Source organism: Pleuronectes platessa, chromosome 10, assembly GCF_947347685.1.
Source record: "Pleuronectes platessa chromosome 10, fPlePla1.1, whole genome shotgun sequence".
NCBI classification, from domain to species: Eukaryota; Metazoa; Chordata; class Actinopteri; order Pleuronectiformes; family Pleuronectidae; genus Pleuronectes; species Pleuronectes platessa.
Genome location: NC_070635.1, coordinates 17,658,344 through 17,670,527, shown reverse-complemented (window position 1 = coordinate 17,670,527; position 12,184 = coordinate 17,658,344). Strand labels below are relative to the sequence as shown.

The 12,184-nt window shown below is 40.1% G+C and overlaps 1 protein-coding gene across 1 annotated transcript; it reads left to right on the top strand.

The window, feature by feature from the left end:
• The first annotated feature begins 5,405 nt into the window (after window positions 1-5,405).
• Window positions 5,406-10,736, top strand: cabz01093075.1. Its single transcript, XM_053433462.1, has 3 exons — window positions 5,406-5,635; window positions 6,867-6,944; window positions 7,569-10,736. The coding sequence occupies exons 2-3, from the start codon at window positions 6,877-6,879 to the stop codon at window positions 8,641-8,643; spliced, it is 1,143 nt and encodes a 380-aa protein (XP_053289437.1). The 5' UTR covers window positions 5,406-5,635; window positions 6,867-6,876; the 3' UTR covers window positions 8,644-10,736.
• Window positions 10,737-12,184: the final 1,448 nt, after the last annotated feature.

Here is a 12,184-nt window from a genome sequence, read left to right as displayed (position 1 = left end):
TCGCAAATCCTCAGGTTGTGTTTTATCAAAAATACTCCTCACCGGAAAAAATCGGAGTGTGCACAACTGAATCCTTGCAAGGAACAATTACACCTGCCCTCAATAGAGAGTTGAAAACTGGTGTAATAACATCGATGGCTTTCTGTTTTATTAGATATTGTCAGATCATGGTGTGATAACCACAGGTTCCAGGTTTCAATTAAACCCACATCATGATTACCTTGAGCCCTTGAAATGTTGTTTGTATAATCTAAATATGCATGTGCATATTGGGCTTCTGTACGTGTGTCTGGTACCAGTTAAACAACCTTGAAAGTGTGAACAACAGATGTAAATCCTTTTCTAAACAATTTCAAAAATAGATTTTACCTAACCACAGGATCTGATATTTTTTCCCAAATGTCAGCATTGACAAATTTTTGTATCCACGGTACCAAGTCTTTCCATTCATCATTTTTGTGTTTGACAGCAAGTCATGTGAGTGTGAACCAGGAACTTCAAAAGGAGAGCATCCTCTGAACATCTGTGAAGGAACTGAGAGGGTGACTTCAGAAACAGCACATCTATGTTCATTCCAGAACATGAAACTTAGTGTTAAATTATCTTTCACACAACTTTCTCTAAACCATCTTTTCTCAAAACCTGCATCTCTCCCTTTGTGTTTGAGTGCAGTGTACATCTTTTGGATGTTCTTAGTATGACTGAATGTGCCTTGTCCACTAGATCGATGTGACAATAGATGAACAGAGCTTCCATTCATACTCACTTAACAGTGAATCAGCATTACACTTAATGCACGTGTAAATCTGTAGTGGATCCAGATCAGCCGTTCGGATCACTATGACTCCTAATGGGTTGGAAACTATAAAATATCCAAAAGATACTTTACATCTCTTCCCATCATGTTAATTTGGACAACATGAGGATAGCAAAAATTAACACTTGAATTTTTCAGTGATGCCTCATATTATATTATATTATAAGCAATCACCTCATATTAAGGGAGTCATGAATTTTCAACCACGGTGCTTCCTGAATCTAACACAGATCTAACAACTCATTCGCTCATCTTAGGATGTGTGTCAAACATATCACTGTTGATGACTGAATGTGTTGCTCCTACAACAACAAGGAATATATTCTCTTTCCCTAGCACTGTGAGTGTGTGCGTTGGCATACGAACATACACATTTCATTAATATTTATCATATGTTCCTATCAGTAGTTTGTGTTTCTTTTCTAAAAAAAAAAAATAAAAAAAAAATTGACTTCCCTGATAAGTGTTTGTGTTGGTGTGGTGCATTCACCCTCTTGATGTGTGAAGTGTTCCTCACGGCCTCGTTCTGTGTTCAAAGCTGCTGGTTCCTCCCTCTCCTCCATCCCCGCCTCGGTTCAATCACCTTGTAAAGTTGCTGTTTCTTCTGCAATTTTTTTTAGTTTTGCCCAATGTCCCTTCTCTCCACAGAGAAAACAAATGTCCCAATCATCATTCCACGTGCCGTCTCCTCTCCTTCCTTGAAATCCTCTTCTTCTGCATCCGCGATGTACATGTGAACATTGTCAGTGAGGCTTTATGCAGATCAGTGTCTTATTTCTTCTTCTTCTTCGCATGAACTGCATGTGTTTTTATTAAGCTCTTCCTGAGTCCCACTTGATGCCTGTACGTTTTAACAGGCTGGCAACATCAGGTCACTTCAACAATTCGCGATTTGGGCTGGATCCTGTCCCAGTCCATATTGCCTGCTTGTCTGGTGCAAGGTGAAGAGAGGAGTTGCGGGTCTGGAACGTTTTTAGCTGGAAAAGGTTGTTGTGGAGCCTGGGCTCCTGGCTGTGGAACATCCGCTTCTGGTGGAGCCTGGTGTTGTTCTGGTTGTCTTCTTGTCGGCGGGGAAGAGTCGAGGTTGGAAACCTGCATTTTGAGACACTGAGACATTTGTGAGGTGTTATCTGTCCCTGCCAGTGTCTGTTTTCTGTCCCTTTGATGCAATTTTCTTTCTAACCACATTCCTTACACGAAAACTCCCCCCAGCTGGAAACCACATTCACTCATCCATACTTGTATCAGACTAAGTACTGTGTTACCATAGTTCCTTCGCATGAAGTTCACATAAGGATTACTCAGTTCAGTTCTATTATCCAAATCTTATTTTCTCATTTACCTATGTAAAGATTTTTTTTTAATTTTAATTTAAGTATTAGTTAGTCTTCATCAATCTCCTAAACGCTATCTTAAGGAGCAAATATAAAACTTAATAATATAAACATCGTCAAAATAATGTTATCCTCCTATATTATATTCAATAGTAATTTCCTTATAATTACTTGGTTACTGTTAGTTTCTCAATTCATGTCTTCTTTTTTTTTTTTTTTTTAAATACACTTTCAAATATCCTGCCTCACCAATACAAATCATAGTGCCTTAAAGAAGTTCTCTACATAGCGCGCTTTTCGAGACTTGTTTCACACAATGCAAATACAACTCAGTATTATGTCCTCTCTGTGGTCGTGTTATTTAACAAACTCGTTCTTAAAGGTACCTCGTCAGTCTACCTTCCAGTTTTTTTCTAAACCTTGGTTAAAAATTGACAGGGCTTTCACCTGTCTTGAGGATCCCGTTCCTCTTAGACCAACTTTTCCGTAACACTATGCTTTGCTTGTTATATATTACACTTGAAATCTCAGATTCTCACCAGATAGATCGCAGCACTGAGACGATCCGGGACTCGGGTCTTAGTCCCTGCATCTCACCCGTATGGGGAGGTTAAGGTTGGAAACTATTTTTCCAAGAGGATCAGTCAACCGCTGACCCGAGTCCAGATCCGCCCAGACGTGTGATCCCACTTCTGACACCAAATTGTGATGGAAATCTGGAGATACAAGAGGCTGGAAACAACAAAGTTATCTACGTGTATTTAATAAGGGGCTTTCTGCAGAAAGGATCAACACAGGGAAACCACAAGGGTCTCAGAGTGAGGATGAAGAACAGTCAAAAACACAGATCTTATATAGGAGGATTTAGGGCTGTCCTTCTGAACCAATCCAGGAAGGATACATGGGTGGGGGAAGGAGAGGAATCTAAACATTAGCAGCTGATTCACATGTGTTTCCTTAGGTGATAAGAAGACATCCACTCCTTCCTTTGATGGGTAACAAATGGTCTCAACGTATTTCAACACTAACAGTTCCGACCATAAAACAGCTCAAGTCTTAAACATTTGGTGTATGTCATAAAAGTCTCTTACAAGGCTGCAGAAACTTACTATCCAAATACAAAATAGTTTGTTAAGCATATTTAGTTAATTTTTCTACTACACTGGTCAACATGTTGTGCTCAGTACAACACGAGACTTGACGCACACATTCAGGACACAGTGTTAGAATGAGTGGAGCGACACACAGACCTGATCCGACACCATCGATTAATAACTAAACACATGATCGAAAGTTTATCACATAAATCATCCCATTAAAAAGGGAACAAATGTGAACGTGAACTAGTTCTTACATCTACATGGACTCAACTTTGAACTCGTTCTTTTTAAGTATGAACTGGCACAACAAGCCAGTTCAGAGAAACCAAAGAAACAAAAACCATCTGTTTTCAATTTGAAGAAGTACGTCATGCTTTTACATGTTTTGTTATTCTCTAGGAAACTGATCATGGAGACCGCCCTCCCTGTTACTGCTTTCAGTGGCAATGTGACTCCAACTATAAACAACGAATCAAGGTAAGATTAAACCAGCCGAGCTGACACACACACCTCCAGTATGTGGTTGATTATTCTGCTCAGATCACACTGTGTTAAAGTCTGTGATGCCTCTGTGTCTTTGTCTGCGCTTTGCTGTCAACTTTGTTTTCACTTTCCATCTTATATAAACTGGCTGAGATTTTTAGTTTCCTCTAACTGTGTCATTAGCCATAACACGGGTTCTGACTCTGTTCCTCTGAACGGCACAGTGAGATTACAAGTGTATGATTCTGGTTGTGGTATAATTGTTTAATGGTGCAACATATCATAGTAGGGTTTAGTTTGAATGTGTTATACCAGGTAAAAGTGTTAAAAGGGAACAAATGTGAACGTGAACTAGTTCATACATCTACAGGAACTCAACTTTGAACTCGTTCTTGTAAAGTGTGAACTGGCACAACACGCCAGTTCACACTTAAAAACGGTTTATTTCATAGCCATATTTATTTATTTATTCATCTATTTATTTTTTAAATGTTGTCTCAAACAGTATTCCATTCAAGAGGTGCAGTTATGGTCATAGTGTTAGTACACATTATGATTCAAATGACCATGAAATTGACATATTGATAATATTTTGTTTGCCACAAATTATAATCTACCTTTTCAGGTGAGTTTGGTGTGATTTGGACATGTGATTCAATATTAGAAAAGATTTAAAGGTACAGTATGTAGAATTGAATCATGTTTTGTGGTGGATTTGCATCTTGCTGAATACCACTCACCTCACCCTCCCCCTTCCAAAAATGAGAGAGAACCAGTGGTAGCCTTCAGTTGTCATAAAATCTCAAAAGGTGTTTAGTTTGTCAAGTTTGGGCTACTGTACAAAACATGGAGGCCTCAGTAGAGAGGACCCGCTCCTGATGGAAATATAAAGTATTTAAATATAAACGGCCCATTCAAGGGTAAGGAAAACCAGCGATTGTACAATTTAGATGATTAAACACCATTGAAAACATCACTAGGAATATTTTGTATCAAATTTCTGCCAATAGATCCCTTTCACCTAAATCTTACAAAGTGGACCATTAACAAACAGGATGCCAGCGCTTTGCAACAGTCAATAGGGGAGGAGCAAGTAAAGATCAGATAAACAACCACAGTGGTCGCCAACTGGGCCAAACCGATGTATCATACCATATCCGACTGACACTTACACTCACAGGTGTCGCGGGGGCTGATCTCGGTCACAGCAACCACATAGTCACCTCTTCATTTGCGATTTGCCTAGAAGCACAACGTTTGTTTTTTGGAGTAAACATGAACAGTAATCATGTAAATTCTGTTTCTTTGTAGGAAAAACATTGACTATCGACTTTAATATATTCACTGCAGGTAAACCAGGCAGGATGAACACAGGTTCCTAACTTCACTCTGCACCATAGACGATCCACAAGAAGCTTTGCACACAACATCCGGCACACAAACATTACAAAGGGACGGTATATTGTTGAACTGTTTGAGGAGGACTCACTAACGACAAGGAATCATTTTAAACACAGAACAAGAGAACAGCCAATTCCAAACAGGGAGGTTCAGAAGGCACACCGTACTGGTGGTTCAGAGCTCCTGCAGACACCTAGGCCTCCAATACGAAATCTCTTGTTGAATTTTAAGGAAGTAGCAAGTATTTTTTGCCCTTCAAATAATCACCCACAACCCCACAAAGGCATCCTGGGTGGTAGCAAGGGCTGTTAAAAGCAGTTGCACTTCTCACAGCTGACTGTTCGTGGTATTCAAACTATTTGACAGCTCTCCTGGGCCGCACATAATCAAATTAGATTACACAGCTGATCCATTCTTTGATTTGACCGTCCACCTCAGCATCTTGTGGTCCAGAATCCACCAATATCAGCTTACCTGTTATCATCAGCACTGCGACATTGGTACGTTTTTGCTTTCTTACTTTCATATGCACTTTCTCTTACAAGATGTTTATGGCATGTCAACACACGAGTATGATTTCACTCTCTATCAGAGGGAGAAATGAATGCCGCACATTGATTTATTGGTTGCCTGTAACCATGCAAACACACAAGCATTTCAAAAGTGCTGGACAAAGGCATGCTGCAACGCATAGATTGGTTAACTATTATGGCATGCCGTTTTAGTCAAAATGTAATAAATAAATAGGTAAATAAATAAATAGATAAATAAATATGGCTATGAAATAAACCCTGAAATAATTATTCATTGAAATAAATGTATAAATATTGCACGTTTTTCAAAGACTTTGTTTTATCTCGGTACTTTTATTTCATAAAGCCACATTTCATTATTTCATAATGCCACATTTCATTATTTCATGGGACTTTTATATCATAATGCCTGTTAATTTATTTCTTTGGACTTTTATTTCATAATACCACATATATTTATTTCATGGGACAATATATTTTCATTCTCATATGCAAAAGCACAGGCACAAAGGCCCCGCTCTGAGCGACACACGCAGTGAGATCAGAGCTCGTTCACATTAAGCAGCCGGTCAATGTAGAAGAACCGTGAATCAAAGAATTTCTCTGGTCACAGCTGATCAGTGATCAGCGCCGCTGCGTCGTGATCAGAGCAGAAGCTGCAGTTGGTTTGTACTGAGCTGGACTTTCTGTGTCCTCCTCCACTCTGCTCTCACTTGAACTAAAAAACACTCATCACTAGTTATCAGGACCTGATCAGCACATGAAGTAACTAAGTCTCTGTTTGGTTCACTCCAGAGTTTATGAGGCTGCATTTAAACATCATGAAATTGACTGGTCAACATGTTGTGCTCAGTACAACACGAGACTTGACGCACACATTCAGGACTCAGTGTTAAAATGAGTGGAGCGACACACAGACCTGATCCGACACCATCGATTAATAACTAAACACATGATCGTAAGTTTATCAGGTTAATCATCCCATTAAAAAGGGAACAAATGTGAACGTGAACTAGTTCATACATCTACATGAACTCAACTTTGAACTCGTACTTTTTAAGTGTGAATACAAGAGGTGCAGTTATGGTTATAGTGATAGTACACTTTATTATTCAAATGACCATGAAATTGACATAAATTATCTGTTTTCAATTTTAAGAAGTACGTCATTCTTGAAATTTATTTTTGTGTTCTCTAGGAAACTGATCATGGAGACTGCCCTCCCTGTTACTGCTTTCAGTGGCAATGTGACTCCAACTATAAATTACAAATCAAGGTAAGATTAAACCAGCCGAGCTGACACACACACCTCCAGTATGTGGTTGATTATTCTGCTCAGATCACACTGTGTCTTTGTCTGCGCTTTGCTGTCAACTTTGTTTTCACCAGATCCAGATCTTGAAAAACACCCCATTTCACAATGTTACAGAAAGTGGGGGGAAAAATCAGATCAAGAATTTATTATTAATGTTATTTATTTCATTTTTATTGGGTTTTCAGTACGACAAACATCATCAAAGTAATTGCACTTTTTTTAACTTGAGTTCAGAATAATACAAAAAGAGCAACAATACAACAGAGCAACAGACATAACAGAGAGGGAAAACAAATACAAATCAAAAATTTGTGAATTATATAAGAAAAATCTATATTGGTATGAATGTTGTAAGTCAACCAGATCTGACTGTGCAGTCCCGTTAAAATAAATATCCATATATAGAATGTTCAACTTTTTGAACCATATCACAAGTGTTGTGGTCATCTGTCCTATATTTCATGTATAATGTTTTCTAAATAACAATAACGATGAAAATATAACATCCTTGGCTGAGGTGTTCTGAAATACTGGATATTTCCTAGTTATTAATATGTCCGTCCTGTCTTTTTTCCCCCAACGCAGCCCAACATCCTACACTGAATACTATTACTACCCTGACGAGAACTCTGAGCCGTGTGAGTACGGGGGTTCAGGAGCCAAATACCTTCCTTTCCTCTACAGCATTATCTTCGTCCTGGGCCTTCTGGGAAACTCTCTGGTCATCTGGGTCACCATCTGCGGGGTGCGTCTCCGCAGTATGACCGACGTGTGCCTCCTGAACCTGGCCATCGCTGACCTGCTGTTGGTGTGCTCTCTTCCCTTCCTCGCCCACCAGGCCCGCGACCAGTGGCTGTTCGGAGATGCTATGTGCAAAGTGATCCTGGGCATTTATAATATTGTTTTTTACTGTGGGATCTTCTTCATCTGCCTGATGAGCATCGACCGGTACTTGGCCATAGTTCACGCTGTTTACGCCCTTAGAGCACGGACGCGGTCATTCGGACTGGTCGCGGCTGCTGTTACCTGGGTGGCTGGATTTCTGGCTTCTTTCCCTGATCTGATCTTCCTCAAACTGCAAATTGGTGCCAACTCGACCAAGTTCTGCGCTCCTGAGTATCCCTCACCTAAGTCGAGCGACGAGAGCGACGAGAGCGACGACAGTTTCTCTTCTCTTCACTTCTGGGGGGTCTTTAGCCTTTTCAAAAAGAACATTTTGGGTCTGCTAGTCCCAGCCCTCATCATGGGGTTCTGCTACTCTCAGATTGTGTGGAGGCTGCTGTACTGCCAGTCGCCTAAGAAACAGGCCATCCGGTTAGTCCTCGCAGTGGTGGTGGTTTTCCTCTGCTGCTGGCTCCCCTATAACGTTGCATTGTTCTTCAAAGCACTGGAGCTCCTGGATGTCTACTCAGATTGTGGAAAGAGCCAAGCCATCAGGTCTACTTTAGAAGTCACAGAGACCATTGCCTACGCTCACAGCTGCCTCAACCCCATCCTGTACGTGTTTGTCGGGGAGAAGTTCAGGAGGCACCTGGTGAGGCTGATAAACACAACTCCCTGTTGGCTGTGTCAGGTGTTCAAGGTCCACATCCCTCGGGACAGAAGAGGATCACTGTACTCACAAACCACCAGTGTGGACGAGAGGAGCACCGCTGTGTAAAGTCAACTTCAGGCCACACTGACGCTTTGTGAAGGTCATTTAGATTCAGGTCAAGAATAGGGCAAGATTTTGGCACGTTGCGTTCTCAAACGCAACGTGCCAAAATCTATAGGTCTAAAGGAATAAAAGAAAGCACATATGACTTACTTTGTATGATTTTTAAAACTTATCATCAAAATTGCGTTTTTTCAACTATAATAATATCTCCATTACACCATGTACTACGGTGGCCCTGAGAGCTCAACGAACAGCAACTAAAGAAAACACATGCAAGTTGACAAAACACAAGCAAAGTAAGAAAACATCTTCATCAATTTCACAACACAACACAAGACATTACAGAAATGCGCAGCAAATACAAAAAGTGCGCAGAAAATACAAAAAGTGCGCAGCAAATACACAAACGCGCAGCACCGCGCTGCAAATAGAGGAGAAACGACAACGGAAGTGTTTTCAGAGGACAGCTAAATTGAAAAAAATTCTTTCTTACTTTGCTTGTGTTTTGTCAACTTGCATGTGTTTTCTTAAGTTGCTGTTCGTTGAGCTCTCAGGGCCACCGTAATACGCAGATTGGACCATTTACACATTTCAATATTTCTCTATAAAATCTTGATATTCTTACTATATACACTTTTTTATTTTTGATATACACTTCTCTATTTTTTTATAAACTCTGTGGAGTATGTCAGCTTTAATATGTAATGTAAATAGTTAATTCCTCAGCAGGGCGTACACAGTATGTTGCAAGCCAACATGTGACTTACACTTGTCCCTCTTGGCAGCTTGAGCAAAAGTCTTAATGCATCCTGAAGCATTTTCAGTTTTGCATGTCTATAGCAGCACCACTATATAAAAAGGAGAACAGTAGGCTTGAACATATGCTTTTCAAACAACATCTGTTTAGAACATTTGCACGATATGTTTGCGATATTTTTAAGTGAGCTTTTTAACAGATTGTATCTGCACCTGCAAGTCCGACGTACTATATTTTTAAAAACAAACGTCTTTTCCCTTGTACTCACATACTATCAGCTGAAGCCGCCGTGACCTCATTTAATCATGGGTGGCACAAAACAACAGCAGGAGTGGTATAGAGATTCTGACCATAGTGTTAGTTTCTGAAAAGTAAAAACAAGTTTATTGACACCTCTTTCACACATGCCTCCGTTTTCTTGGTATCAAACAGTTTCACAGCAGAAAAAGCTTGCTGCTGCATCTGGAAGCTATACGTGCGTTGCAAGCTTCACAGCTCTCTGCAGCAAACCGTTTGCACTAAATCCAGAGAAAACCACGACGTCAAAGGGGAAGGATGTCACCAAGCTGTCACTTTAACATGTCTAGCTTTTGTGCATCCAAGCATTTTATCATAACTTTTTGAATATTTCTACATTATGCATTTCATAAAATGTCATAATAATGGAGAGTGAAATTACTTTATATAATAAATCCTCATATCAATAAATTGGACTTTATATATATGTGTGTATTCTATCCAAATTACTAAATAATACTCATATTATTTGACCTTTACTTTACTTACTTTACCTTTACTAAAACTCAATACAATTCCATTATCAGTCTTTTCTCAAAGGGTTTCTATTAATTCTGCACCATAGTTAAATAAATGTAACATGGGTTTGTTACATTTAATGAAGATATTGAAGGTATGACACGATAAAACATCAACTTATCCCTTCCTGTTACAGATATGAGTAACAATGCGAGCAGAATACAACCGCAGCATCCCCCGCCCCCAGCCCTAATTTCAGAACATCCTGTCTGTAGCTGGCGGTCAGTGAGGCGAAATGTCAACAGAGATGCAGGAGACTCAGCGCAGCACTTTCTAACCTTGAGTGTAATAATAACCCCGACATGTCCAGTGGGCCGCGTGCTGGACCTTACCAGCATGTTGCCCCTCTGAGGGTATCAACGATATCAGGTTTTCATCTTATTCTGAAAAGCATACTGTGAACAATTGGTTTTGGTTTTGGTCAGAGTAACACAGCTGTAACATGCAGCCGGAATGTACATACTTTTGTAATGTTGATTAAATGTATTTCCCCTTTGTCAATAAAATGGTACTATATCCCAAATCAGTTGTTTGGTGACTTTTCTTTGTGTATTGATCTGTACTGTGCCCTGATGGCATTTCTGTCCCTTTGACACTTTTTTCTTCCTATTTCTCAACATGGCCGTCAGTGTGACAGGAGCACTCGCTACAGCCTTGTGATACCCATTTATGTTGTCTGGCCTCATTCATGAGGTTTTAACTAAACTGAGGCCGACTGTACCCATTTGCAGTTTCCTCCTTCAAAACATAAATGTTCAAATATCCTTTTCACAGTATATTCATTTCCTCTTGAGGTCATTTGTTTTTTGAAAGCTGCTGAAAACTTGCACTCATCATGACCTGGCTCAGCAGATTGCAATAAAAAGGGAGAACCACAAGTGGACACAGCTTCTCCTGCTCAGACGGCAAAAGTAAAACCTCCTTCTGCTCAGAACTGGTGTGCAAATGACTTCCGGTGCCGACAGAATTAGCTGTGGCTCCTCCGAGCTCACATTTAGACAACACCTCACTTCCATATAAAGAAAACAAAACTGCGCTACCTCTTCACATCGTCTCTGTAACAATGATGCTATAATGCTCAGCAATTTCCACAAACTGACCCCCCCCCCTTACAGCCACTCACAAACGCTGCCGTTAAAGAAGCCATCATCACCAATAGTGAGACAGAAAATGGCATGTTGACTTACAGACTCTCCAGTGCATGGAACTTTGTCGGCCCTTCAATAGTTTTGCAACTAATCATAAGACCTCAGGCCTGCTACCTAAGGCAATAATACCAACGTCATTTACGAGCCCCCAATTGACTTGGCTCAGAGGATCACAGCACCATGCCATGAAGAAAGTTTAAATATTCCATTCAACTGAGTTCAACCGGATTAAATCCTCAGAATTTGGGATGTTTGGATCAGTAGTGTCAGAGGTGAATGATGTGCACGAGTGAAGAGTGTGTGTGTGCAAATGTGCAGGTTGAAATAACTTCAGCACAGTGGACACAGGGGAACTGAGTTACAGCAATAAGTGCCTACAGGGGAGAGGCAGATTACAGACACAAAGAAGCACTTGATCAATAGGAAACCCATTTATATTGTTGTTTATTTGAGAAGATTTGAGAAAACTGTCAACAAATAAAAAGTAATTTAAAGTGACTATGTATGAATACATAACTAACCGTCAGAGGGAGATCAAACACATCTCATCCTCTTTCGTGACCGATGAATGATTCTGGGCAATTTGGTGCAGATCCATATAAAAAGCAGGATCCAGTAAATGTATATGTGGTTATATATGGGGACTCTGGGGCCTAGGGAGAGTAGTTATACGTGTAACCTGACCATCGACCAGTTTCTGAACATAACATTACTCCTTTACTGCCATCTAGTGGCCATGCAGCATCTCGCAACACACTACCTGAACAATGTATTATGATCCACTTGTTTGTAGTAATAACAATAACAATAAAAATAATAATAA

Bases quoted from the DNA above. Each gene is read 5' to 3' on its own strand.
- cabz01093075.1 (XM_053433462.1), top strand. From the start codon at position 6,877: ATGGAGACTGCCCTCCCTGTTACTGCTTTCAGTGGCAATGTGACTCCA. The intron at 6,945-7,568 runs GTAAGATTAAAC...CCCCCAACGCAG, and splicing joins ACTATAAATTACAAATCAAG to CCCAACATCCTACACTGAAT.